The 27,537-nt window shown below is 43.4% G+C and overlaps 2 protein-coding genes across 3 annotated transcripts in view; one reads left to right on the top strand and one right to left on the bottom strand.

Moving 5' to 3' along the window:
• dmxl2 (Dmx-like 2) overlaps positions 1-17,818 on the top strand; it is a 116,172-nt gene extending 98,354 nt beyond the window's left edge. The window contains 10 exon segments of the mRNA XM_042317632.1: positions 2,541-2,627; positions 3,928-4,049; positions 4,124-4,268; positions 6,866-6,926; positions 9,654-9,781; positions 11,104-11,181; positions 12,344-12,435; positions 12,533-12,585; positions 15,872-16,089; positions 16,340-17,818. Of these exon segments, the coding sequence (XP_042173566.1) occupies positions 2,541-2,627; positions 3,928-4,049; positions 4,124-4,268; positions 6,866-6,926; positions 9,654-9,781; positions 11,104-11,181; positions 12,344-12,435; positions 12,533-12,585; positions 15,872-16,089; positions 16,340-16,549 (1,194 nt within the window). The 3' untranslated portion in view covers positions 16,550-17,818.
• Positions 17,819-18,831: 1,013 nt separating this feature from the next.
• The window catches only part of gldn (gliomedin), a 10,445-nt gene continuing 1,739 nt past the window's right edge, over positions 18,832-27,537 (bottom strand). For both annotated transcript variants that reach the window (XM_024398842.2, XM_042317631.1), the window contains 9 exons: positions 27,122-27,173; positions 26,932-26,958; positions 24,779-24,877; positions 23,181-23,291; positions 22,725-22,865; positions 22,451-22,537; positions 22,195-22,320; positions 21,895-22,045; positions 18,832-21,295 (listed from right to left, as the gene is read on the bottom strand). In XM_024398842.2, coding sequence (XP_024254610.2) covers positions 20,830-21,295; positions 21,895-22,045; positions 22,195-22,320; positions 22,451-22,537; positions 22,725-22,865; positions 23,181-23,291; positions 24,779-24,877; positions 26,932-26,958; positions 27,122-27,173 — 1,260 coding nt within the window. In that variant the 3' untranslated portion in view covers positions 18,832-20,829. The remainder of the gene's footprint in view (positions 21,296-21,894; positions 22,046-22,194; positions 22,321-22,450; positions 22,538-22,724; positions 22,866-23,180; positions 23,292-24,778; positions 24,878-26,931; positions 26,959-27,121; positions 27,174-27,537) is intronic.

The raw sequence follows: 27,537 nt of genomic DNA, 5'->3' as shown, positions 1-27,537 counted from the left end.
CCTCACCATTACTACTCACTAACCCAACACAACCAGGGTTTTCCAGAGCTTCACCTCACCATTACTACTCACTAACCCAACACGACCAGGGTTTTCCAGAGCTTCACCTCACCATTACTACTCACTAACCCAACACTACCAGGGTTTTCCAGAGCTTCACCTCACCATTACTACTCACTAACCCAACACAACAAGGGTTTTCCAGAAATCACATTTGTAATATTCCTGGAATCAGGAAGGAATAAGAATCCGTAATCCTTAAACCAGGATTTCTGAAAAATGTAAGAATTTGGGGAAAGTTAGCATAATTTTGCAACCTTACCTACTACCTAACCTCACTGTCACTAACCCACTAACTCATCACCTCACCCCACTGACACGGTCTGTCACTAACCCACTACCTCATCACCTCACTGTCAGTAACTCACTACCTCATCACCTCACTGTCACTAACCCATTAACTCATCACATCACCTCACCCAAATGTCTGTCACTAACCCACTACCTCATCACCTCACTGTCACTAACCCATTAACTCATAACCTCACCCAAATGTCTGTCACTAACCCACTACCTCATCACCTCACTCTCACTAACCCACTATCACATCACCTCACCCAAATGTCTGTCACTAACCCACTACCTCATCACCCCACTGTCACTCTGTCTCTACTAACCCACTACTCACACCTCACCCCAATGTCTGTCACTAACCCACTACCTCATCACCTCACTCTCACTAACCCACTATCACATCACCTCACCCCAATGTCTGTCACTAACCCACTACCTCATCACCTCACCCAAATGTCTGTCACTAACCTACTACCTCATCACATCACCCCACTGACAAGGTCTGTCACTAACCCACTATCTCATCACCTCAACCCACTGTCTTTCACTAACCCACTACCTCATCACCTCAACCCACTGTCTGTCACTAACCCACTACCTCATCACCTCAACCCACTGTCTGTCACTAACCCACTACCTCATCACCTCAACCCACTGTCTGTCACTAACCCATCACCTCACTGTCACTAACCCACTACCTCATTACATCACCTCAACACACTGACACGGTCTGTCTCTACCCCCACTAACACACTGACACGGTCTGTCTCTACCCCCACTAACACACTGACACGGTCTGTCTCTACCCCCACTAACACACTGACACGGTCTGTCTCTACCCCCACCAACACACTGACACGGTCTGTCTCTACCCCCTGTCTCTACCCCAACACACGGTCTGTCTCTACCCCCACTGACACACGGTCTGTCTCTACCCCCACCAACACACGGTCTGTCTCTACCCCCCTGACACACGGTCTGTCTCACACACTGACACGGTCTGTCTCCCCCCTGACACACGGTCTGTCTCTACCCCCACTGACACACGGTCTGTCTCTACCCCCACTGACACACGGTCTGTCTCTACCCCCACTGACACACGGTCTGTCTCTACCCCCACTGACAGACGGTCTGTCTCTACCCCCACTGACACACGGTCTGTCTCTACCCCCTGACACTAACTGACACGGTCTGTCTCTACCCCACACGGTCTGTCTCTACCCCCACTGACACGGTCTGTCTCTACCCCCCACTGACCCCTGTCTCTACCCCCACTGACACACGGTCTGTCTCTACCCCCACTGACACACGGTCTGTCTCTACCCCCACTGACACACGGTCTGTCTCTACCCCCACTGACACACGGTCTCTCTCTCCACTGACACCCTGTCTCTACCCCCACTGACACACGGTCTGTCTCTACCCCCACTGACACACGGTCTGTCTCTACCCCCACTGACACACGGTCTGTCTCTACCCCCACTGACACACGGTCTGTCTCTACTGACACCCGGTCTGTCTCTACCCCCACTGACACACGTCTGTCTCTACCCCCACTGACACACGGTCTGTCTCTACCCCCACTGACACACGGTCTGTCTCTACCCCCTGACACTCTGTCTCTACCCCCACTGACTGACGGTCTGTCTCTACCCCCACTGACACACGGTCTGTCTCTACCCCCACTGACACACGGTCTGTCTCTACCCCCTGACACTGACACACACACGGTCTGTCTCCCCCACTGACCCCCTCTACCCCCACTGACACACGGTCTGTCTCTACCCCCACTGACACACGGTCTGTCTCTACCCCCACTGACACACGGTCTGTCTCTGTCTGGTCATTCCTTCTATAGCTGGGCCTAAAGTCTTTCATTCTTCTGCTGCTGGACCCATTCTTCATCTCTTCCTTAATACTATCATCCCCTCTGTAATGATGACTTATTCCAGCCCCTCTTCCAGCTCTGACAGAGAGGTGTCACGTGGACCTAACCTGCATGTTCTCTCTGAGTGCTCACTGTGTCACTGCTGTGTGTGGCTGTGTGTCAGTGTAGGGGTGTTGTGATAGCGTGTGGCTGTGTTTGTATGTAACAGGTGTGTATGCTAAGACATTGTGTGTCTGTGTACAGTATGTATGTACCAGGTGTACTAAATGATGGCGGGTGCTGTGATAATGTGTTCCAGGTGGAGGGAGACTTAGGCTACCCAGGAAGGAATGCTAAGATCATCCACAAGGAGTCTGACATCATCATGGCCTTCGCCATCAACAGGGTGAGAGACCTCTGCAGTGCACACAGACACACACACACAAAGCTTTCCCATTTGATGAACATGGCACCTGAATGTCAAACTACGTCAGGTTTTAGAGTCCGACACCATAGAGATAAATGAGTAGAGTGGATTCCATTAGACTGGCCAATAAGGCCACCAGTTAACATATAACAGTCTAAGCCCTGTCTAATTTTATACTTTTTTTACATCTATTTAATCCCTTATTTTTTTCACTAAACAGTCTCCATATATACTTCCATAAATGATTTTAAACTGGTACCAGGGAACCTTCAGACTGGACTTGTGAGACCTGTGGACGTCCTAGAGCAGAACAGCCCATGTATACGTGTTCCTGAGTCTCACCTTTACACAGATCAGTGTTTAGCCCAAACTGTTGGGACCCTACAGACAGAAGTTGGCAGATGGGCAGTATCGGCTTCAGACCAGTCCCAAGACGCTTGTGGGGGTCGTAGAGCAAAACGGAGAACACCATCGTGTTCCTGAGAGTCTCCTCCATAAAGGGATTTTTGTCCAAACCGTTCCGTCGCTACAGACGATTTTGTGAGAGTACCGATTTTCTGATGTCTCATGGTCTGACAAACACTGCTCTAGCTCTGTCACCTTTCACCCCAAATGCGGAAGTGTTACATAGCGGATGCGGTGGATTGAGACACATCCAATGCAAAAAAATGTAGATCTGTAACTTAAATTGATGGATTTTTGTATTCTGCTAAATAGATTTCCACATGGGCGTGGACATCAGCCTTAGGGGGGTTAACACACAGTTCACCACATCTAAATGTTTCTGTACGTTGGAATGTCTCTACTCATTCAGATGATGTGGTATACATTTACTGGCCCCTCTTCTCTCCCTCCCTCCCCCCTCTTCTCTCCCTCGCCCCCCTCTTCTCTCCCTCCCTCGCCCCTCCCCCTCTCTTCTCTCCCTCCCTCGCCCCTCCCCCTCTCTTCTCTCCCTCCCTCCTCCCCTCTCTCTCTCTCTCCCTCCCTCCTCCCTCTCTCTCTCCCTCCTCCCTTATCCCCTCCTCCGCTCTCTTCTCTCTCTCCCCTCCCTCCTTCCCCCTCTTCTCTCTCTCTCCCTCCTCCCCCCCTCTTCTCTCCCTCCCTCCTTCCCCCTCCCCCTCTCTCTCTCCCTCCTTCCCCCTCCCCCTCTCTTCTCTCCCTCCCTCCCCCCCCCCCCCTCTCTTCTCTCCCTCCCCCTCCCCCTCTTCTCTCCCTCCCTCCCTTATCCCCTCCTCCCCTCTCTTCTCTCCCTCCCTCCCCCTCTCTCCTCCCCCCCCAGGCTAACACCAATGAGATAGTGCTGGCGTCCACTCACGACGTGCAGGAGGTTGATGTGTCCACTCTGTTAGCTGCTCAGCCCTACACCTGGATAGGAGAGGACTTTGACAAGGAGTCACACAGGTCAGTACACTGTTACACACACATACACATATACACATATACATACATTGTGTTGGACTTCTTTCTCTCCTCAGTTCTGATGACGTGGACTACCGTTCTTCCCACACTAACGTTGCCCAGGCCTCCTCTACCCCGTCCCACTTCAACCCCAAAGACATGGCAGCCTCTGCATCCATGCCCTGGCTGGGGAGTGGGCAGACCAGCATGGGTGCTAGTGTGGTACGACACACAAACATCCTCCACTCACTCACACACTCACTCACACACACACAAAACATCCTCCACTCACACACACACAAAACATCCTACACACACAAAACATTCTCCACTCACACACAAAACATCCTACACACAACATCCTCCACTCACTCACTCACACACACATACACACACAAAACATCCTCCACTCACTCACACATTCATTCACACACATACACACACAAAACATCCTACACACACAAAACATCCTCCACTCACTCACACACACACAGATGCATAGTATAATCACACACAGACACAAACACACATACATACAGTGTGTGTATATAAATACACTACCGTTCAGAAGTTTGGGGTCACTTAAACATTTCCTTGTTTTTGAAAGAAAAGCAAATTTTTTGTCCATTAAAATAACATCAAATTGATCAGACATACAGTGTTAATGTTGTAAATGATTATTGTAGCTGGAAACGGCTGATTTCTAATGGAATATCTACATAGGTGTACAGAGGCCCATTATCAGCAACCATCACTCCTGTGTTCCAATGGCACGTTGTGTTAGCTAATCCAAGTTTATCATGTTAAAATACTAATTGATCATTAGAAAACCCTTTTACAATTATGTTAGTACAGCTGAAAACTGTTCTAATTAAAGAAGCAATACAACTGGCCTTCTTTAGACTAGTTGAGTATCAGGAGCATCAGCATTTGTGGGTTTGATTACAGGCTAAAAATGTCCAGAAACAAATAACTTTCTTCTGAAACTCGTCAGTATATTCTTGTTCTGAGAAATTCAGGCTATTCCGTGGGCCAGCATCCCGGAATCGCCTCTCCACTGTTGGCATTGAGACTGGTGTTTTGCTGGTACTATTTAATGAAGCTTCCAGTTGAGGACTTGTGTGGTGTCTGTTTCTCAAACTAGACACTTGAATGTACTTGTCCTCTTGCTCAGTTGTGCACCGGGGCCTCCCACTCCTCTTTCTATTCTGGTTAGGGCCAGTTTGCGTGGTTCTGTGAAGGGAGTAGTACACAACATTGTATGAGATCTTCAGTTTCTTGGCAATTTCTCGCATGGAATAGCCTTCATTTCTCAGAACAAGAATAAACTGACGAGTTTCAGAAGAAAGTTATTTGTTTCTGGACATTTTTAGCCTGTAATCGAACCACTAATTCTGGATCTCCAGATACTCAACTAGTCTAAAGAAGGCCAGTTGTATTGCTTCTTTAATTAGAACAGTTTCCAGCTGTACTAACATAATTGTAAAAGGGTTTTCTAATGATCAATTAGCCTTTTAAAATGATAAACTTGGATTAGCTAACACAATGTGCCATTGGAACACAGGAGTGATGGTTGCTGATAATGGGTCTCTGTCCGCCTATGTAGATATTCCATTAAAAATCAGCCGTTTACAGCTACAATAGTCATTTACAACATGAACAATGTCTACTGTATTTCTGATCAATTTGATGTTATTTTAATGGACAACAAAATGTGCTTTTCTTTCAAAAACAAGGACATTTCTAACTGATCCCAAACTTTTGACATTTCAGTTGAATGCATTCAGTTGGACAACTGACTAGGTGCAGTATCTCCTTTCCTACTTTCCATTTACTTGGACCTTGTCAGTGCAGTGTAGTCCAGTGAGAGAGGTAGTAGTCTGTACTGACCTGTAGAGGGACACAGTACTCAGGAGTCAAACCTCCGTCCCAGCCTGTCTGGCTCACAGCTCACCACTCTAAACTCAAGGTCCTGTCTGTTTATTATGAAAACCCCTCCCTATTGTCTCTCCCCACACTGCTCTGGTGTCATAGGAAATATGTGCAGCAGTACCTAGCAGAACTCATCAGAGTACTGTAAGACAGTACGGTTTAAAGCAAGCAGACAAACGTTCTTCTTTTAATGTCAGAAGTCATTGTCTCACCCTCTTCCTCACTCGCTGTGTCTGAACTGAGGCCCGCTAGCTGGACCTAGTCAGTCCAGTGAATATGGACACTGCTTTATCTATCTCAGGCCAAACAGACAGAGAGTTGAGGACTAAACAGGCTGGTAGATGAGTCTATGTTACCAGAGATAGGCAGTGTGTGTGTTTGTATGAGAGAGATGGGAGAGTATCAACACACAGATACCCAGCTCTCACAGCGTCTCCTCGGCTGCCCAAGGTACAGGCCTGCGTCACCGCATCACCACTTCTCAAATATGTCCCCATTCAAGTGATAATTCTTCATGCTACAGTCAATATGGAGTACCTTGTACCAGAAGTATAAATATGTCCTATTCTAGGTGGTGAGTCTTGGTAAGGCCAGACTGTATGTGTAAAATAGGTCCCAGTTCAGATGATGAATCCCCTTTAGAGTGAAAGGTTGTAGAGTAGTTTTAATGAACTAAAAGAAAGACCTGCACACTGTATCACTTCAGTTTATGAAGCTGACGTATCGGCATGTTGGCCTTCATCAGAGCTGTTTCAGTTCAAAGAAATGTCCTAGTTGAGTACTGAAGTCCGTAGTGTAGGGCATCACTGTGTATTGACTGAATTTTTTAAAGACTGAGGTTTCAAATGAAGTTTGATGTATTAGGTTATTTGAATGTTGTTTTTCAGATTATGAAGAGGAACCTGAACAATGTGAAGAGAATGACCTCCCACCCCATATTCCAGTACTGTAGGTATCATCTAATGTATACAGTACCATATACCACTACTAGGTTATATACAGTATACCACTACTAGGTTATATACAGTATACCACTACTAGGTTATATACAGTATACCACTACTTGGTTATATACAGTATACCACTACTTGGTTATATACAGTATACCACTACTTGGTTATATACAGTATACCACTACTAGGTTATATACAGTATACCACTACTTGGTTATATACAGTATACCACTACTTGGTTATATACAGTATACCACTACTAGGTTATATACAGTATACCACTACTAGGTTATATACAGTATACCACTACTAGGTTATATACAGTATACCACTATACAGTATACCACTACTTATATACAGTATACCACTACTAGGTTATATACAGTATACCACTACTAGGTTATATACAGTATACCACTACTAGGTTATATACAGTATACCACTACTAGGTTATATACAGTATACCACTACTAGGTTATATACAGTATACCACTACTAGGTTATATACAGTATACCACTACTAGGTTATATACAGTATGCCACTACTAGGTTATATACAGTATACCACTACTAGGTTATATACAGTATACCACTACTAGGTTATATACAGTATACCACTACTAGGTTATATACAGTATACCACTACTAGGTTATATACAGTATACCACTACTAGGTTATATACAGTATACCACTACTAGGTTATATACAGTATACCACTACTAGGTTATATACAGTATACCACTACTAGGTTATATACAGTATACCACTACTAGGTTATATACAGTATACCACTACTAGGTTATATACAGTATACCACTACTAGGTTATATACAGTATACCACTACTAGGTTATATACAGTATACCACTACTAGGTTATATACAGTATACCACTACTTGGTTATATACAGTATACCACTACTAGGTTATATACAGTATGCCACTACTAGGTTATATACAGTATACCACTACTAGGTTATATACAGTATACCACTACTTGGTTATATACAGTATACCACTACTTGGTTATATACAGTATACCACTACTAGGTTATATACAGTATACCACTACTAGGTTATATACAGTATGCCACTACTAGGTTATATACAGTATGCCACTACTAGGTTATATACAGTATACCACTACTAGGTTATATACAGTATACCACTACTAGGTTATATACAGTATACCACTACTAGGTTATATACAGTATACCACTACTAGGTTATATACAGTATACCACTACTTGGTTATATACAGTATACCACTACTTGGTTATATACAGTATACCACTACTTGGTTATATACAGTATACCACTACTTGGTTATATACAGTATACCATATACTACTACTAGGTTATATACAGTATACCACTACTAGGTTATATACAGTATACCACTACTAGGTTATATACAGTATACCACTACTTGGTTATATACAGTATACCACTACTAGGTTATATACAGTATACCACTACTAGGTTATATACAGTATACCACTACTAGGTTATATACAGTATACCACTACTAGGTTATATACAGTATACCACTACTAGGTTATATACAGTATACCACTACTAGGTTATATACAGTATACCACTACTTGGTTATATACAGTATACCACTACTAGGTTATATACAGTATACCACTACTAGGTTATATACAGTATACCACTACTAGGTTATATACAGTATGCCACTATATATACAGTATGCCACTACTAGGTTATATACAGTATGCCACTACTAGGTTATATACAGTATGCCACTACTAGGTTATATACAGTATGCCACTACTAGGTTATATACAGTATGCCACTACTAGGTTATATACAGTATGCCACTACTAGGTTATATACAGTATGCCACTACTAGGTTATATACAGTATGCCACTACTAGGTTATATACAGTATGCCACTACTAGGTTATATACAGTATGCCACTACTAGGTTATATACAGTATGCCACTACTAGGTTATATACAGTATGCCACTACTAGGTTATATACAGTATGCCACTACTAGGTTATATACAGTATGCCACTACTAGGTTATATACAGTATGCCACTACTAGGTTATATACAGTATGCCACTACTAGGTTATATACAGTATGCCACTACTAGGTTATATACAGTATGCCACTACTAGGTTATATACAGTATGCCACTACTAGGTTATATACAGTATACAGTATACCACTACTAGGTTATATACAGTATACCACTACTAGGTTATATACAGTATACCACTACTAGGTTATATACAGTATACCACTACTAGGTTATATACAGTATATACAGTAGTATACCACTACTAGGTTATATACAGTATACCACTACTTGGTTATATACAGTATACCACTACTAGGTTATATACAGTATACCACTACTAGGTTATATACAGTATACCACTACTAGGTTATATACAGTATACCACTACTAGGTTATATACAGTATGCCACTACTAGGTTATATACAGTATACCACTACTAGGTTATATACAGTATGCCACTACTAGGTTATATACAGTATGCCACTACTAGGTTATATACAGTATGCCACTACTAGGTTATATACAGTATGCCACTACTAGGTTATATACAGTATGTGTACTATACAGCATACTGACGGCCTGTACACAACACTGTTTGAATGACGGGTCTGTTCCTTCAAATAGGGGAATTCCAAACATTTCCTAATGTTTCTGTGTCTGTGTATTAGATATGACTGGGGCTCAGGACGGCAGTGTCCGTATGTTTGAGTGGAACAGGCCACAGCAACTCATCTGCTTCAGACAGGCAGGCAATGCCAGAGTCACACGCCTCTACTTCAACTCACAGGGAAACAAGGTCCACACAGACACACACACACAGACAACAATACTATTTTTCATCCTCAGTATTATGATTGTGCTGATCTCTCTGTGTTGGTCTGTCTGTTTCTGTCTGTCTCTCTTTGTCGCTGTCTCTCTGTGTCTCTGTGTCTCTGTCTCTCTCTTCCTGCCTCTCTCTCTGTCTATCTCGCTCTGTCTTTCTCTGTCTATCTCTGTCTGTCTCTCGCTATCTCTCTGTCTTTCTCTGTCTATCTCTGTCTGTCTCTCGCTATCTCTCTGTCTTTCTCTGTCTATCTCTGTCTGTCTCTCGCTATCTCTCTGTCTCTCTCCCTCTGTCTATCTTTCTCTCTGTCTCTCTCTCTCTCTGTCTCTCTCTCTCTGCTCTGTCTCTCTCTGTCTCTCTCTCTCTCTGTCTCTCTCTATCTCTGTCTCTCTCTCTCTCTCTGTCTCTCTCGCTATCTCTGTCTCTCTGTCTCTCTCTCTGTCTCTCTCGCTATCTCTGTCTCTCTGTCTCTCTCTCTCTCTCTCTGTCTATCTCTCTCTGTCTCTCTCTCTGTCTCTCTCTCTGTCTATCTTTCTCTCTGTCTCTCTCTCTGTCTATCTCTGTCTCTCTCTCTGTCTCTCTCTGTCTCTCTCTCTCCTCTCTGTCTATCTCTCTCTCTGTCTCTCTCTCTGTCTCTCTGTGTCTCTCTCTCTCTCTGTCTATCTTTCTCTCTGTCTCTCTCTCTGTCTATCTTTCTCTCTGTCTCTCTCTCTGTCTCTCTGTCTCTCTCTCTGTCTCTCCACGTCTCTCTCCCTCTGTCTATCTTTCTCTCTGTCTCTCTCTGTCTCTCTCTGTCTCTCTGTCTCTCTCTCTGTCTCTCTCGCTATCTCTGTCTCTCTCTCTCGCTATCTCTGTCTCTCTCTGTCTCTCGCCGTCTCTCTGTCTCTCTCTCTTTCTGTCTCTGTCTCTCTGTCTCTCTCTGTCTCTCTCTGTCTCTCTGTCTCTCTCTGTCTCTCTCTGTCTCTCTCTGTCTCTCTCTGTCTCTCCACGTCTCTCTCCCTCTGTCTATCTTTCTCTCTGTCTCTCTCTGTCTCTCTCTGTCTCTCTCTGTCTCTCTGTCTCTCTCTCTGTCTCTCTCGCTGTCTCTCTCTCTCTCTATCTCTGTCTCTCTCTGTCTCTCTCTCTCTGTCTCTCTGTCTCTCTCTCTTTCTGTCTCTGTCTCTCTGTCTCTCTCTGTCTCTCTGTCTCTCTGTCTCTCTCGCTATCTCTGTCTCTCTCTCTCGCTATCTCTGTCTCTCTCTGTCTCTCGCCGTCTCTCTGTCTCTCTCTCTTTCTGTCTCTGTCTGTCTCTCCAGTGTGGTGTATCAGATGGAGAAGGCTTCCTCAGTCTGTGGCAGGTCAACCAGACCTCCTCCAACCCCAAGCCCTACGTGGTAGGTAACACACACACACACACACACACACACACACACACACACACACACACACACACACACTAGTGCTTGAAGGATTAGGGATGGGGGTTTTACAGAAGGTGGGAGAGTGAGAGAGTGGGCGTGTGTGAGTGATAGAGCGATTGGAAGTGATTGATTTTCTCTGTCTGCTTGGCTGAGGCTAACACAGCCTTCTATCTCCCTTCCTCTCTCTCGCTCGGTCTGACTCCCCCTCTTTCCTTTCTCTCCCCCTCTCTGTTCTTTCTTCCCCCCTCTCTGTTCTTTCTCTCCCCCTCTCTCTGTCTCACTCTCCCCCTCTCTCTGTCTCGCTCTCTCTCTCTTTCTGTCTCGCTCTCTCTCTCTTTCGCTCTCCCTCTCTCTCTCTTTCGCTCTCTCTCTCGATCTCCCTCTCTCTCTCGGTCTCTGTCTCTTTCCCTCTCTCTCTCTGTCTCTCTCTCGGTCTCTGTCTCTTTCTCTCTCTCTCTGTCTCTCTCTCGGTCTCTGTCTCTTTCCCTCTCTCTCTCTGTCTCTATCGCTTTCCCTCTCTCTTTCCCTCTCTCTCTCGGTCTCTGTCCCTCTCTCTCTCTGTCTCGGTCTCTGTCTCTTTCCCTCTCTCTCTCTCTCTCTCTCTCTCTCTCTCTCTCTCTCTCTCTCTCTCTCTCTCTCTCTGTCTCTGTCTCTCTCTCTGTCTCTCTCTTCTCTGTCTCACTCTCGGTTTCTGTCTCTTTGCCTCTCTCTCTCTCTCTGTCTCACTCTCGGTTTCTGTCTCATTCCCTCTCTCTCTCTCTGACTCACTCTCTCTCTCTCTCATTCTCGGTCCCTCTCTCTCTCACATTCATGGTCTCTGTCTCTTTCTCTCTCTCTCTCTCTCTCTCTCTCTCTGTCTCTCTCTCTGTCTCACTCTCGGTTTCTGTCTCTTTGCCTCTCTCTCTCTCTCTGTCTCACTCTCGGTTTCTGTCTCATTCCCTCTCTCTCTCTCTGACTCACTCTCTCTGTCTTGTTCCCTCTCTCTCTCTCTCTCTCTCTCTCTCTCTCTCATTCTCGGTCCCTCTCTCTCTCATTCTTGGTCTCTGTCTCTTTCACTCTCTCTCTGTCTCTCTCTCGGTCTCTGACTCTTTCCCTCTCTGTCTCTGACTCACTCTCTCTCTCTGTCTCTCTGTAGAGTTGGCAGTGCCACTCTAAGACCTGTGGTGATTTTGCCTTCATCACTTCCTCCAGTCTCATCGCAACGGCAGGACAGTCCAACGACAGCAGGTCAGTATCAACATTACATATCAAAACTACACCAGTCTCAATACTGTCATAACAGTAACTCCAATGACTGAAACTCTTTTCTCCTTTTGTCCTCCAGAAATGTCTGCCTGTGGGACACTCTTATTTCACCTAGTAACGCCATGGTACATGGTAAGATTTAGTTGTCATTTCAGTCCACCAGAAATGAACATGCAAAGTTACCACAGCAGATAAAACCAGTCAAATGAACTAGTTAGATGCCACAATTGTGTCTCCATTACATGAAAGATTAGGTGACAGATCAAATTTTGGCTTGATCAAGTAAAGTAGAGGAGAGTGGGGTAAGTTAGGACATTTTCTACATTCAGCATCACTCCGTCAAGGGAAATATAGACTTCTTTTTAACAGATATTTAAGCAATAAGGCATGAGAACTCTGGGAGTATTGTGTGATAACTCCAGACTAAGGGCTGTTCTTATGCCAGAGGTGAAGAATGTAGCTAGCAGAGGTTCAATGATAACGCCAGACTAAGGGCTGTTCTTAGGCCAGAGGTGAAGAATGTAGCTAGCAGAGGTTCAATGATAACGAGAGACAAGAACTTCAATAAATAATGATTTAATAAATAATTTATAAATAGGCAACCAGAACTGGATGTTTGTATTTATTAAGGATCCCCATTAGTTCCTGCCAAGGCAGCAGCTGCTCTTCCTGTGGTCCATTATTTCCTGCCAAGACAGCAGCTACTCTTCCTGTGGTCCAGTAACATTAAGGCAGTTGTTGTTGTGTAGCCCTGGTAATAATCAGAATTTATGTAAACATTACAGTTTTGAAAACATAGCTTGGCCAAAAAAAAGTGGTCTCCCGTTTATGGGGTAAGTTGAGCATAGGAACAGGGTAAGTTGAGCATAGGAACAGGGTAAGTTGAGCATAGGAACAGGGTAAGTTGAGCATAGGAACAGGGTAAGTTGAGCATAGGAACAGGGTAAGTTGAGCATAGGAACAGGGTAAGTTGAGCATAGGAACAGGGTAAGTTGAGCATAGGAACAGCATAGGAACAGGGTAAGTTGAGCATAGGAACAGGGTAAGTTGAGCATAGGAACAGGGTAAGTTGAGCATAGGAACAGGGTAAGTTGAGCATAGGAACAGGGTAAGAGCATAGGAACAGGGTAAGTTGAGCATAGGAACAGGGTAAGTTGAGCATAGGAACAGGGTAAGTTGAGCATAGGAACAGGGTAAGTTGAGCATAGGAACAGGGTAAGTTGAGCATAGGAACAGGGTAAGTTGAGCATAGGAACAGGGTAAGTTGAGCATAGGAACAGGGTAAGTTGAGCATAGGAACAGGGTAAGTTGAGCATAGGAACAGGGTAAGTTGAGCATAGGAACAGGGTAAACAGGGTAAGTTGAGCATAGGAACAGGGTAAGTTGAGCATAGGAACAGGGTAAGTTGAGCATAGGAACAGGGTAAGTTGAGCATAGGAACAGGGTAAGTTGAGCATAGGAACAGGGTAAGTTGAGCATAGGAACAGGGTAAGTTGAGCATAGGAACAGGGTAGGAACAGGGTAAGTTGAGCATAGGAACAGGGTAAGTTGAGCATAGGAACAGGGTAAGTTGAGCATAGGAACAGGGTAAGTTGAGCATAGGAACAGGGTAAGTTGAGCATAGGAACAGGGTAAGTTGAGCATAGGAACAGGGTAAGTTGAGCATAGGAACAGGGTAAGTTGAGCATAGGAACAGGGTAGGAACAGTTGAGCATAGGAACAGGGTAAGTTGAGCATAGGAACAGGGTAAGTTGAGCATAGGAACAGGGTAAGTTGAGCATAGGAACAGGGTAAGTTGAGCATAGGAACAGGGTAAGTTGAGCATAGGAACAGGGTAAGTTGAGCATAGGAACAGGGTAAGTTGAGCATAGGAACAGGGTAAGTTGAGCATAGGAGCATAGGAACAGGGTAAGTTGAGCATAGGAACAGGGTAAGTTGAGCATAGGAACAGGGTAAGTTGAGCATAGGAACAGGGTAAGTTGAGCATAGGAACAGGGTAAGTTGAGCATAGGAACAGGGTAAGTTGAGCATAGGAACAGGGTAAGTTGAGCATAGGAACAGGGTTTGAGCATAGGAACAGGGTAAGTTGAGCATAGGAACAGGGTAAGTTGAGCATAGGAACAGGGTAAGTTGAGCATAGGAACAGGGTAAGTTGAGCATAGGAACAGGGTAAGTTGAGCATAGGAACAGGGTAAGTTGAGCATAGGAACAGGGTAAGTTGAGCATAGGAACAGGGTAAGTTGAGCATAGGAACAGGGTAAGTTGAGCATAGGAACAGGGTAAGTTGAGCATAGGAACAGGGTAAGTTGAGCATAGGAACAGGGTAAGTTGAGCATAGGAACAGGGTAAGTTGAGCATAGGAACAGGGTAAGTTGAGCATAGGAACAGGGTAAGTTGAGCATAGGAACAGGGTAAGTTGAGCATAGGAACAGGGTAAGTTGAGCATAGGAACAGGGTAAGTTGAGCATAGGAACAGGGTAAGTTGAGCATAGGAACAGGGTAAGTTGAGCATAGGAACAGGGTAAGTTGAGCATAGGAACAGGGTAAGTTGAGCATAGGAACAGGGTAAGTTGAGCATAGGAACAGGGTAAGTTGAGCATAGGAACAGGGTAAGTTGAGCATAGGAACAGGGTAAGTTGAGCATAGGAACAGGGTAAGTTGAGCATAGGAACAGGGTAAGTTGAGCATAGGAACAGGGTAAGTTGAGCATAGGAACAGGGTAAGTTGAGCTGCCTACACATTTCTGTACCTATTTAAACTATGTCTGTCTTTATTTCCCGATCACAATTCATCACAATGGCTTGTTTGTCTTTGAATCATTTTAAGCATCTGTAAACACGGATTAACACCTCCAACATTGTACTGGTTTGAACACATTTAACATAAGCCCTGGTGTTTCCTAATATCCCAGCGATACCACCTCGCGCTACACCTGGAAATAAAACACTTCATGTTGCTCAACTTGCCATTGGCTCAACCGTTGGCTCAACTTATCCCATTCGCTCATCTTACCCCAAGGCAAACATTTTACTATATTAGCCCACACAGATACAAGGATGCACTTTCATGCTAGGTTTAGGGTTTAGGTCCTCCTATTGAAGCTCATACAGAGCCCAACTGATGCATAGAACGATCTTTAAATGATCTACTTTAGTTTAGATACAAGCATCATGAAACCTCTAACACAATTCATTCATTTGACTTAGTGAAAATCTGCTTTTTTTATCCTTGCTTACCACTTTTTCACAGACTCCATGAAATGATGTCCTCTTCCTAAATGTTTGGTCAAATTATACATTTTGTTTATGGTTTCCTAGAAACAAGGGCTTGCTCAACTTACCGTTTGGTTCAACTTACCCCACTGTCCCCTGTATTAGTGTTGTCACTCATAACTCATAGTTGTGATCTGTCTCTCCAGCCTTCCCGTGCCATGAGAACGGTGCGACGGTGTTGCAGTACGCTCCCAAGCAGCAGCTGCTGATCTCGGGAGGCAGGAAGGGCTTTGTGTGTGTGTTTGACATCCGACAGAGACAGCTGCTACACACCTTCCAGGCCCACGACTCAGCCGTCAAAGCCCTGGCGCTCGACACCTCCGAAGACTTCTTCGTAACCGGCTCGGCTGAGGGGAACATGAAGGTGATTTTCCTTATTACTTTGTAATGAGGAAAATGGAATAAGAATCTTCCTAAATTGAAATGGAATGGTTCCCAACCCTGTCAACCATTAATCTGTGCTCTCCAGCTGTATTTCAATGACCAAATGTGTGTAAAAATGTATGTAAGTCACAGGATTGATCTGTGAAAGACATCATGTAATTCCATGAATGTATCGCTCATTGCCTTTCTCCTTACCTCTCTCTTTCACTCCCCCTCTCCTTCTCCTCCAGGTGTGGAAGCTGGCAGGCCATGGCCTCATGCACTCGTTTAGCACAGAGCATGCCAAGCAGTCCATCTTCCGGAACATCGGAGCAGGCGTCATGCAGGTGGAGACCCGCCCCGGCAACCGCATATTCACCTGCGGCGCCGACGGAACCCTCAAGATGAGGGTTCTACCCGACCGCTACAACATCCCCTCTAGCATCTTCGACATTCTGTAGACCCCAAACCACTTCCTGTACTGTCTGTAGAGAGGTCATCTGATTGGTTAGTGGTTGAACGTTGAAACTATAACCAAACTTTCACTGGAATATTCAACATCTTGTAGAAACGTAAATACCTGGAAGTGGTATGTCTAAATGGCGGTGGATAGGAAGGAGTAAGGTTGAAAGATTAACCAAACTTTCTTTCACTAGTATAACATTGTGTAGAGAGCCTAGACTTGTGTGAGAGAGACGAAGAGGGATCGGGGTAAAGGTTCAGATAGATCACTAGGTATATTACACTGCTGGATAGGCTAGTTGAGAGGGCTCTAATGATATGTGTGACGGAGAGGTGAAAGGTTGAGAGATGACCAAGGTTTCAGCAGCTTTGAGAGAGCAACAGAGAGAGTACGGTACGGTATGACTTTACCTAGAGGAAATCCTATCAGAAAAGTTCAATTGAGCTGTGAATATTTTTTTCTTTCCCAGAGCCTAAAAGCCTGTATTAAAACGTAAAGACAGGTTCCATACTTGATTTTAACAGTTAGATTTCCTATCATTTTAAAAGCGGCTGCTGGACGTTTACGAGTGTGTCAGTCCATATGAAAGCTATGCATGACTTCCTGTTCTCGTTTTAAGCGGTGCAATCACATGGTTTATTGATATGACAGTGCTCTGTACAAGTGCTCAAACTCTTCTAAAGTGTGTATCTGTTGTCATTTTGTGCCCATAAGCTGAAAAACTCTCTTAGCATCTACATTAACCAGCACTGTGGTTCCTTTAGTCAGTCAGTCAGTGGTCTGGTGGGACTCTGAAGTTGTTGATCTGCATTTTGTTGATCTGGTTTCATCCTCTTCATCCCCTGGCTAATCTCACTGTTAATGACAACGTTTAGTGGCACACTATCCCCATAGTGACCCCATCCCATAACACTGGCTGCCCAGTGACTCGCTAGCCTACTCCATCGATTGATCTATGGATTGATTGAGCCTAGCAGCTATGTGATCACACCTCTGTGTATCTGCCGCCCGCCTGCCGTCAAAAGCCTGTTTGTGCGGCAGCAGCGGCCTCACTGCTACAACCTTGTGTTTGGAAGATGGTGTGTTTTGATCCTGTGACTGTGTGTAGTCTATATGTCTCATCTGTCTGTTCCACTGAATACCCCCCCTCCCTCCCCCGAGAAGAAAGAAACACATGGGGTCTGTTATGTTCTGTATGGGTCTGTTATGTTCTGTATGGGTCTGTTATGGTCTTATGTTCTGTATGGGTCTGTTATGTTCTGTTATGTTCTGTATGGGTCTGTTATGTTCTGTATGGGTCTGTTATGTTCTGTTATGTTCTGTATGGGTCTGTTATGTTCTGTATGGGTCTGTTATGTTCTGTATGGGTCTGTTATGTTCTGTATGGGTCTGTTATGTTCTGTATGGGTTTGTTATGTTCTGTATGGGTCTGTTATGTTCTGTTATGTTCTGTTATGTTCTGTTATGGTCTGTTATGGTCTGTTATGTTCTGTATGGGTCTTATGTTCTGTATGGGTCTGTTATGGTCTTATGTTCTGTATGGGTCTGTTATGTTCTGTTATGTTCTGTTATGGTCTGTTATGTTCTGTTATGGTCTGTTATGTTCTGTATGGGTCTGTTATGTTCTGTATGGGTCTGTTATGTTCTGTATGGGTCTGTTATGTTCTGTATGGGTCTGTTATGTTCTGTATGGGTCTGTTATGTTCTGTATGGGTCTGTTATGTTCTGTATGGGTCTGTTATGTTCTGTATGGGTCTGTTATGTTCTGTATGGGTCTGTTATGTTCTGTATGGGTCTGTTATGTTCTGTTATGTTCTGTATGGGTCTGTTATGTTCTGTATGAGTCTTATGTTCTGTATGGGTCTGTTATGTTCTGTATGGGTCTGTTATGTTCTGTATGGGTCTGTTATGTTCTGTATGGGTCTGTTATGTTCTGTATGGGTCTGTTATGTTCTGTATGGGTCTGTTATGTTCTGTATGGGTCTGTTATGTTCTGTATGGGTCTGTTATGTTCTGTATGGGTCTGTTTTTGCACAAACATTTTATTTTTTGTTGTTGAACTATTTACCTATTTGTTTTTGGTTGGTGGGTTGGTTGGTTGTTTCTTTGCAGGCTGTTGTTATTTGTGTTGGACTTTTTGCCTTTTACGTTAGGAATGTAAGGGGTTAATACTGTATTTTACTGGGACATAGTGCAACATGGCATAGGTTTGTGTTTGGTGATACTACTGTACTGTATTGTTTTTACAAACCTTATTGAATAGATATTTGCACTCAAATCTGGGGACACTAAAAGTTTATTTGAAAACGAATAGGCTATGGGAAGAACAAATAAACTACTGTTATCTACAAATGAATGTCTGGCTGTATTTGGCCTAGTAGTAAAAAGTTAAATAGTTTTAATATATAAATATATGAAATACCACAGCAGCTTGTACAAACATGAAAGCGTTTTACTTAATTTTTTGTTTTGTATCATACCGGCTGGATTAGTTGTATCTTTTGTTAAATGTTTGTATTGTTTTTATTACTATACGTATTATTATTAAACAGATTTGTGTTTCCTTCCCTCCATCTGGGTACCACGTCTGATCTCTGACATCTGTTTACATATTCTACCTTCTCTCGTCTGTCGTGTGTAACGTTAGTACTTATGAAGCCTTATAATGCCTTATAAACATTCATAGGTCACCTTATAGATGCAGTCATAGAGGATCATTAAAAACATCACAGTGAAGCAATAACACGCTAGGCACCGAGCCTTGTTTTGCTTTATGGTACATGCTTCATAATGCTCTATAACATCTATAAGGGTATTCATGTATATAAGATATTAACACTTCATAATGCTCTATAACATCTATAAGGGGATATTCATGTCTATATAAGATATTAACACTTCATAATGCTCTATAACATCTATAAGGGGATATTCATGTATATAAGATATTAACACTTCATAATGCTCTATAACATCTATAAGGGGATATTCATGTCTATTTAAGATATTAACACTTCATAATGCTCTATAACATCTATAAGGGGATATTCATGTCTATTTAAGATATTAACACTTCATAATGCTCTATAACATCTATAAGGGGATATTCATGTCTATTTAAGATATTAACACTTCATAATGCTCTATAACATCTATAAGGGGATATTCATGTCTATATAAGATATTAACACTTCATAATGCTCTATAACATCTATAAGGGGATATTCATGTCTATTTAAGATATTAACACTTCATAAAAAGGTGCTTTAAGTAAAGTGTTGTTCAGGTATCTACAGTATATATCTATCTAAAGCTCAGTATGGGGAGGCTATGACTAGATAACTAGAGAGAGTCCAGAGAGAGACAGGAATATAGAGCAGGCTGTCCTACCGTGGTCAAAGTTCTACCTTTGTAAGTTGAATAAATATTTTTATTTCATCAGGTTGATTTTATGTTTGTTTCTGTATTTCTCTCTCTAGACATGATAATCAGTAGAGACCATGCAGCAGCAAATATCATTGTCGGGAATAAACATATGTACAGATTTTTAAAACATTTTGCTCTCTAAGGGATGCTGGTCATGGTAGGATCCAAGTAAATATGGAAACACATTTCGGATACATATTTTGTCATGCAGTCACAGGGAAAGTCTAGTAAGGACTTTACAGCTATAAATAGTATTAACTCCACAAAAAGCCATGTTTCCAGGGTAGACCTTAAAGAGTTACATTTACCAAATAAATATAATATACAAGTGAGAGACATAAAAACAATATAACAAGTCAAGTGGTTAATAAGTATCCTTACAAAAAGAGAATTCCACGATCTCAAATGGAAAAACATGGAAAACAGTACAGCAATTATTTTACTGTTTAAACCATCGCCACAATACAATATAGACTATAACAATTATATTATAATGATCTACTTCCTACTCTGATAAGCCCTTATTCAGTTCAACTCTACATTGGAAAAGGTACAGTATGTGCATCTTTGGAAGCTGTAATCCAATTGAAACAAATATTTGAACAGCACTCACATAAAGGTTTTTTATCCCAGCCAGCAGTCCCAAAAGACCATTAGAAAAGAGTCCTTGTTGAGATGGCATAAAACTAAAGACAACACGTACATAGTATAAATAAAAAATAGCCATAATATTCACGATTGCTGTTCATCTTTAATTAAGCACTTTAAAAAGCTGGCCATCTTTAATCAGAATACCATTAAAATACCATCTGAATACTGTCAAAACACTCAGAATACCATCAAAACACTGTCTCAGTCATCAGAGATGAAGTGCACCACATACAGCTTCACGTAGCTCTGATCCCACACATACAGGTGTCTGTTATTGGGGTTATAGGACAGCATGGCCAGCACCCCGCCAGGGGACCTCAGTTCAAAGGTCACGTTGACCGGTTTCCCCTTCAGGAGGTCGAAGGCGAAGGTCACACGGGTGTCCTTGGTGTCGGTGACGTAGAGTACGCCACAGGCCACGAAGGCGTTGCCGGCCTTGGTCCTGGGGTAGGTGGTGTTGATGTACGATGTGACAGAGAAGCTCTTCAGGTCCAGCTGGGCCACCATAATGCTGTCGTCCAGACTGGAGGCAAAGATGAGCCACAGGCCGTTCTCATCCGCCGCCAGCTTGAAGTAGGTCTTGGAGTTGTAGAGAAGGTAGGACAGGTTGTGGTACAGAGCATTGTCGATGGCCAGGGTGTGGAGACGCTTGGACTGCAGGTCGAACCTGGGGGATGAACGGAGGGTGTAAGAAATAAACTATGCACATTTCTACATTTACCTTTGCTTTCCTTAGGAACTGTGCACCACAATGCCACACCAGCAGAAGAAAATAAGTCTCAGGATCATACACAGCCAGTGACATCACAAAGACAGAATATTTTTCTTCAAGACTTAAATTGCACAAGGCCAAAAAGCTTCACCTTGATTTCCCTCTGACAACTATCCATTGTTATCAGACAAATATCTAGTGCGGTAGGAGCTAAGGGATCAGTTGGATTCAAGCAGGGTAACTACCATCCCTTCTTACCTGGCAAGGTTGGAGGTGCCAAACTATGGTTCTTTACCTGGCCAGGTTGGAGGTGCCAAACTATGGTTCTTTACCTGGCCAGGTTGGAGGTGCCAAACTATGGTTCTTTACCTGGCCAGGTTGGAGGTGCCAAACTATGGTTCTTTACCTGGCCAGGTTGGAGGTGCCAAACTATGGTTCTTTACCTGGCCAGGTTTGGGGGACCAAACTATGGTTCTTTACCTGGCCAGGTTGGAGGTGCCAAACTATGGTTCTTTACCTGGCCAGGTTGGAGGTGCCAAACTATGGTTCTTTACCTGGCCAGGTTGGTGGTTCCAGCGATGTGATAGTAGAAGGATCCGTTATGAACGGCATGGCCACACCCCTGGTAGAACTTCCTGCCGTCGATGACCTCACTGGTGGCATTCTGGAATGAGGCGATGCTCTTATACTCCTTCACCGTGCGACCTGGAGACATAGGATTGGTTGTTGTGTGAGTGTGTAGGAGGTACCAGAGAAGTGCTAAAGAAAATGTGATTGGCTGTTGCCTGCGTTTGGCTGGTACCAGAGAAATGCTAAAGACATTTGATTGGCTGTTGTGTGAGTTTGGGAGGTACCAGAGAAATGTTCGGCCACCCAGATGCGTTTGTCGTTCAGCACAGCCGTGTCTTCCATCCACGTTCCGAACGTACTCTCCATCTTAGATATGTTACGGGGGTTGATCAGTGACTTGATGATGCACTCTGGGGGACAGAAGATAAAACATTTATTGTTTAATTGATTGATAGATTGATTGGTTTGCATATTCAGTCATATTAAGATTTTGTCTGAGGGTTTTTAAACAAATCCTTCAAGTCATGCAAGTCATTGTACCATTTTTCTTATTTAGTGGTATCTCTTGTAACTTCCCAGCCTCTTTGGCAGACAGAGTCCCATCGTTTGGTACAGCATGTGAAGGATCTGAAATAGTCAATGATAATCAATGAAAGAAGTGATGATGTTAGAATCAGTAGGAAAGTTGGAGGTGGGTAGAGGAACTGTAGTATAGATAGTAACAGGCTGACTCACCCAGGATCTGGGCAGCATGGGGGGGTAGAGATACGGGAGTTGGGTAGGATAAGTAGATGTGTGCAGGGTAGTTACCCACCCAGGGTCTGGGCAGCGTGGATGGGAAAATTGGCCCGGTGACTCCTGTTTCTGGGGGGCCCCTGGGGTCCTTGTGGGCCAGGAGGTCCAGGAGGGCCAATGGGGCCTGGAGTACCAGGAGGACCAGCCGGACCCGGGGGGCCTAGACAGACCCGAAAGACAAGGATTTTCACAATCACGTTGTATTTCAAGTAGAGCTGTCCAGGCATAAACTGTATCGACTGATCATGAAACAGGATAGGGCTTGCCCACACTAATGCCGCAACACATACAGGTACCTTAAGTGTTGTGCTAAGACCACATTCATTTGCAGTTCTAATGAAGATCTGTTAAGATTTTGCAATAAAGGTATGTGCTGAACCATTTGAGTGTACAATGGTCATCATGTACTTTAGGAGTCATAGTGATAGTCTATCTAATATAGACAGTGGACATTATCGTTTCTGTCCGTTCTTACCCTCCAAGATGACATCGTTGGACGATTGTGTATTTTCTCCGGCGGGTCCAGGGTCTCCTCTGTCACCTTTCTCCCCTGGCTCACCTTTCTCCCCTGGCTCACCTTTCTCACCTGTGAAGGAACGCGGTTATCGTTTTTCATATGTGCAGGTGATTTACAAACCCTAACTTGAGACATGGAATGGAACAGGAATTCATAAAGGCCTGATCCAAAAATAAACCCTAGCTTCATAAGATCCACAATCAAATGAGTCAAGCTTGTGTAATGAGCGAGACGTGGGATCTTATATCTGAGCTACTGTTAAGAAAAGAGTTCCCACAATGTGAACTAGACATGGGTCTACTAAATCTTAGCTTCAGTCTGGAAATTCCAAGGATTCGTCAAGTCAAAGCCATTCCAGTAAACCATGAACTATTCCATTCACTTCTCCTGGGCTGCTAAAATATTGTCTATTTAGTGCCCTACTTTTGAGCAGGGCCCATTGGGCTCTGGTCAAAAGTAGTGCACTATATAAGAAATAGGGTGTGAATCATGTCCTTCCCTCCTGAGGAACGCACCAGTGGGCTGATGGGAGAATGAGGTTTACAGCCCATTCAAGAGCAGCCCAAAACCACAGAGTCATGAATGACATTAGTCTACTGTGGGACAGAAGAGCAGTTTCCTTTCTTCCTCCGTTTCCGGTTCTATGGTGTTTCCACCACAGTGGAAAACATGATTCAGCATTGTGACACCACATATCTCATAGATCTGAATGGCTGTCCAATGACAGTTGGATATAAGAATAGGCGAAAGAAAGTGTTATGTATGTGGAGATCTGTGTGTATATTATGTGTGTATCTGGGTGCACTGTGGGGTTATTGCATGCAAGTGTAGGTGTGTAAGTGTGTGCATGTGTGTGTCTGAATATATATATATGTGTGTGTGTGTGTGTGTGTGTGTGTGTGTGTGTGTGTGTGTGTGTGTGTGTGTGTGTGTGTGTGTGTGTGTGTGTGTGTGTGTGTGTGTGTGTGTGTGTGTGTGTGTGTGTGTGTGTGTGTGTGTGTGTGTGTGTGTGTGTGTGGCTGTGTGTGTGTGTGTGTGTGTGTGTGTGTGTCTGAATATATATATGTGTGTGTGTGTGTGTGTGTGTGTGTGTGTGTGTGTGTGTGTGTGTGTGTGTGTGTGTGTGTGTGTGTGGTGTGTGTGTGTGTGTGTGTGTGTGTGTGTGTGTGTGTGTGTGTGTGTGTGTGTGTGTGTGTGTGTGTGGCTGTGTGTGTGTGTGTGTGTGTGTGTGTGTGTGTGTGTGTGTGTGTGTGTGGTGTGTGTGTGTGTGTGTGTGTGTGTGTGTGTGTGTGTGTGTGTGTGTGTGTGTGTGTGTGTGTGTGTGTGTGTGTCTGAGGCTGTGTGTGTTAGGGTGCATGTTATTGACCCTGAGGAGATCTGCTCTACCCTTTCTATGTTCTATTATCTCTCTCTCTTCAGTCACAGAAGCAGACAGAGCCCCAGGTAACAATACATAATGGACACATCAGATGATAGACAGACTGATACAATGAGGCAGAAAATAGAGAGTAAGAATGATTCTCTCTGTTACTGTAAAAGGGTCTTTCACTCCATACCTCTCTTCCCTCGTTTTCCATCAGCCCCAGGCAGTCCATCTAGTCCTGGGATACCATCAGTGCCATTGTGCCCAGGCAGACCATGCAGGCCAGGTAGCCCTGCCATTCATACATTACAACCACAGTACTTTACATGGTCAGACAGACCTACCATATACAAACACATTACAACCACAGTACGTTACATTGTCAGGCAGCCCTGCCATACATACATTACAACCACGGTACTTTACATGGTCAGGCAGCCCTATCATATACAAACACATTACAACCACAGTACTTTACATGGTCAGACAGCCCTATCGTACATACATTACAACCATATTACTTTACATGGTCAGGCAGCCCTATCGTACATACATTACAACCATATTACTTTACATGGTCAGGCAGACCTACCATATACAAACACATTACAACCACAGTACTTTACATGGTCAGGCAGCCCTATTACAACATTACAACCATATTACTTTACATGGTCAGGCAGACCTACCATATACAAACACATTACAACCACAGTACTTTACATGGTCAGGCAGCCCTATCGTACATACATTACAACCATATTACTTTACATGGTCAGGCAGACCTACCATATACAAACACATTACAACCATATTACTTTACATGGTCAGGCAGCCCTATCGTACATACATTACAACCATATTACTTTACATGGTCAGGCAGACCTACCATATACAAACACATTACAACCACAGTACTTTACATGGTCAGGCAGCCCTATCGTACATACATTACAACCATATTACTTTACATGGTCAGGCAGACCTACCATATACAAACACATTACAACCACAGTACTTTACATGGTCAGGCAGACCTATCATATACAAACACATTACAACCACAGTACTTTACATGGTCAGGCAGCCCTATCGTACATACATTACAACCATATTACTTTACATGGTCAGGCAGACCTACCATATACAAACACATTACAACCACAGTACTTTACATGGTCAGGCAGACCTATCATAAATACATTACAACCATATTACTTTACATGGTCAGGCAGCCCTATCATAAATACATTACAACCATATTACTTTACATGGTCAGGCAGCCCTATCATAAATACATTACAACCATATTACTTTACATGGTCAGGCAGCCCTATCATATATACATTACAACCACAGTACTTTACATGGTCAGGCAGCCCTATCATATATACATTACAACCACAGTACTTTACATGGTCAGGCAGCCCTATCATATATACATTACAACCACAGTACTTTACATGGTCAGGCAGCCCTATCATATATACATTACAACCACAGTACTTTACATGGTCAGGCAGCCCTATCATACATACATTACAACCACAGTACTTTACATGGTCAGGCAGACCTATCATACATACATTACAACCACAGTACTTTACATGGTCAGGCAGCCCTATCATAAATACATTACAACCATATTACTTTACATGGTCAGGCAGCCCTATCATAAATACATTACAACCATATTACTTTACGTGGTCAGGCAGCCCTATCATATATACATTACAACCACAGTACTTTACATAGTCAGGCAGCCCTATCATATACAAACACATTACAACCACAGTACTTTACGTGGTCAGGCAGCCCTATCATATACAAACACAGTACTTTACATGGTCAGGCAGACCTATCATACATACCACAGTACTTTACATGGTCAGGCAGCCCTATCATATACAAACACAGTACTTTACTTGGTCTGGCAGCCCTATCATATACAAACACATTACTACCACATTACTTTACATGGTCAGGCAGCCCTGCCATACATACATTACAACCACAGTGCTTTACATGGTCAGGCAGACCTATCATATACAAACACATTACTACCATGCAGGAGTAATATCTGAAGTACAGATGCATATCCGTGGGCAAAACATTTAATAAATACACTATCTTGAGCAATATCCCAGAGATGCTCTGGAAGAGTCCTTGGGATACTTAACATTATGTGGGGGTCCAGTGTGTTTTCTGTCATTTTGCCATGGTTACACCAAGTTACTGGGATATGCTTATGGGTCACTCTAGCAAAAATCTGTGGCATGGCTGAAAAGGGATTGGCTAAGATGATCAATATGAATCTTTAAAGTGTTTAATCAGTTGACAACTTACCAGGGGGTCCAGGAGGGCCGGGTGGTCCTACAACACAACATAGAGAGATCAGAGGATGATAACACACTGCACCTTGACTGGTGAGAACATGTTGGAGAATGTGTGAAACTCCACTTGAATTCACTTCAGTTACACGAGGGAAAGAAGAGTGTGAATTATTATTACTGTTCTTGTCATTATTGGGACATACCAGCTATGCAGACTCCCTTGGTGCTGTTACAGATATCCAACAACACTTTGACCTGGAAACAAACAAACAAATAAACCCCTTTTATTGAGGAAGAAACGAGATGCATACAGCATGTCTTCACATTTTAGCATGTATGAACATTTCAGTAGAATACAATAGAATGGAATAAATGAAACGATATACAAATGACATAACAGACTTCAACACAGTTTTGTCTTTAACAAGAGTCATGAATTTAGTCTTTTAAGAGTCTGTTCATTGTTTTTCTATGACTGACTGTTCTAGCTGTAGAACACAGCTTTTTCTCTTTCAAACGGATCATGTATATAAATGCCAGTGCTTACGTCTGAGATGCTCACTACATGCCTCAGCGCCCACACACACACACACACACACACACACACACACACACACAC

Source organism: Oncorhynchus tshawytscha, unplaced genomic scaffold (genome assembly GCF_018296145.1).
Source record: "Oncorhynchus tshawytscha isolate Ot180627B unplaced genomic scaffold, Otsh_v2.0 Un_contig_3158_pilon_pilon, whole genome shotgun sequence".
NCBI classification, from domain to species: domain Eukaryota; kingdom Metazoa; phylum Chordata; class Actinopteri; order Salmoniformes; family Salmonidae; genus Oncorhynchus; species Oncorhynchus tshawytscha.
The sequence above is the reverse complement of the archived record's forward strand: the minus strand, read 5'-3'. Positions and strand labels throughout refer to the sequence as shown.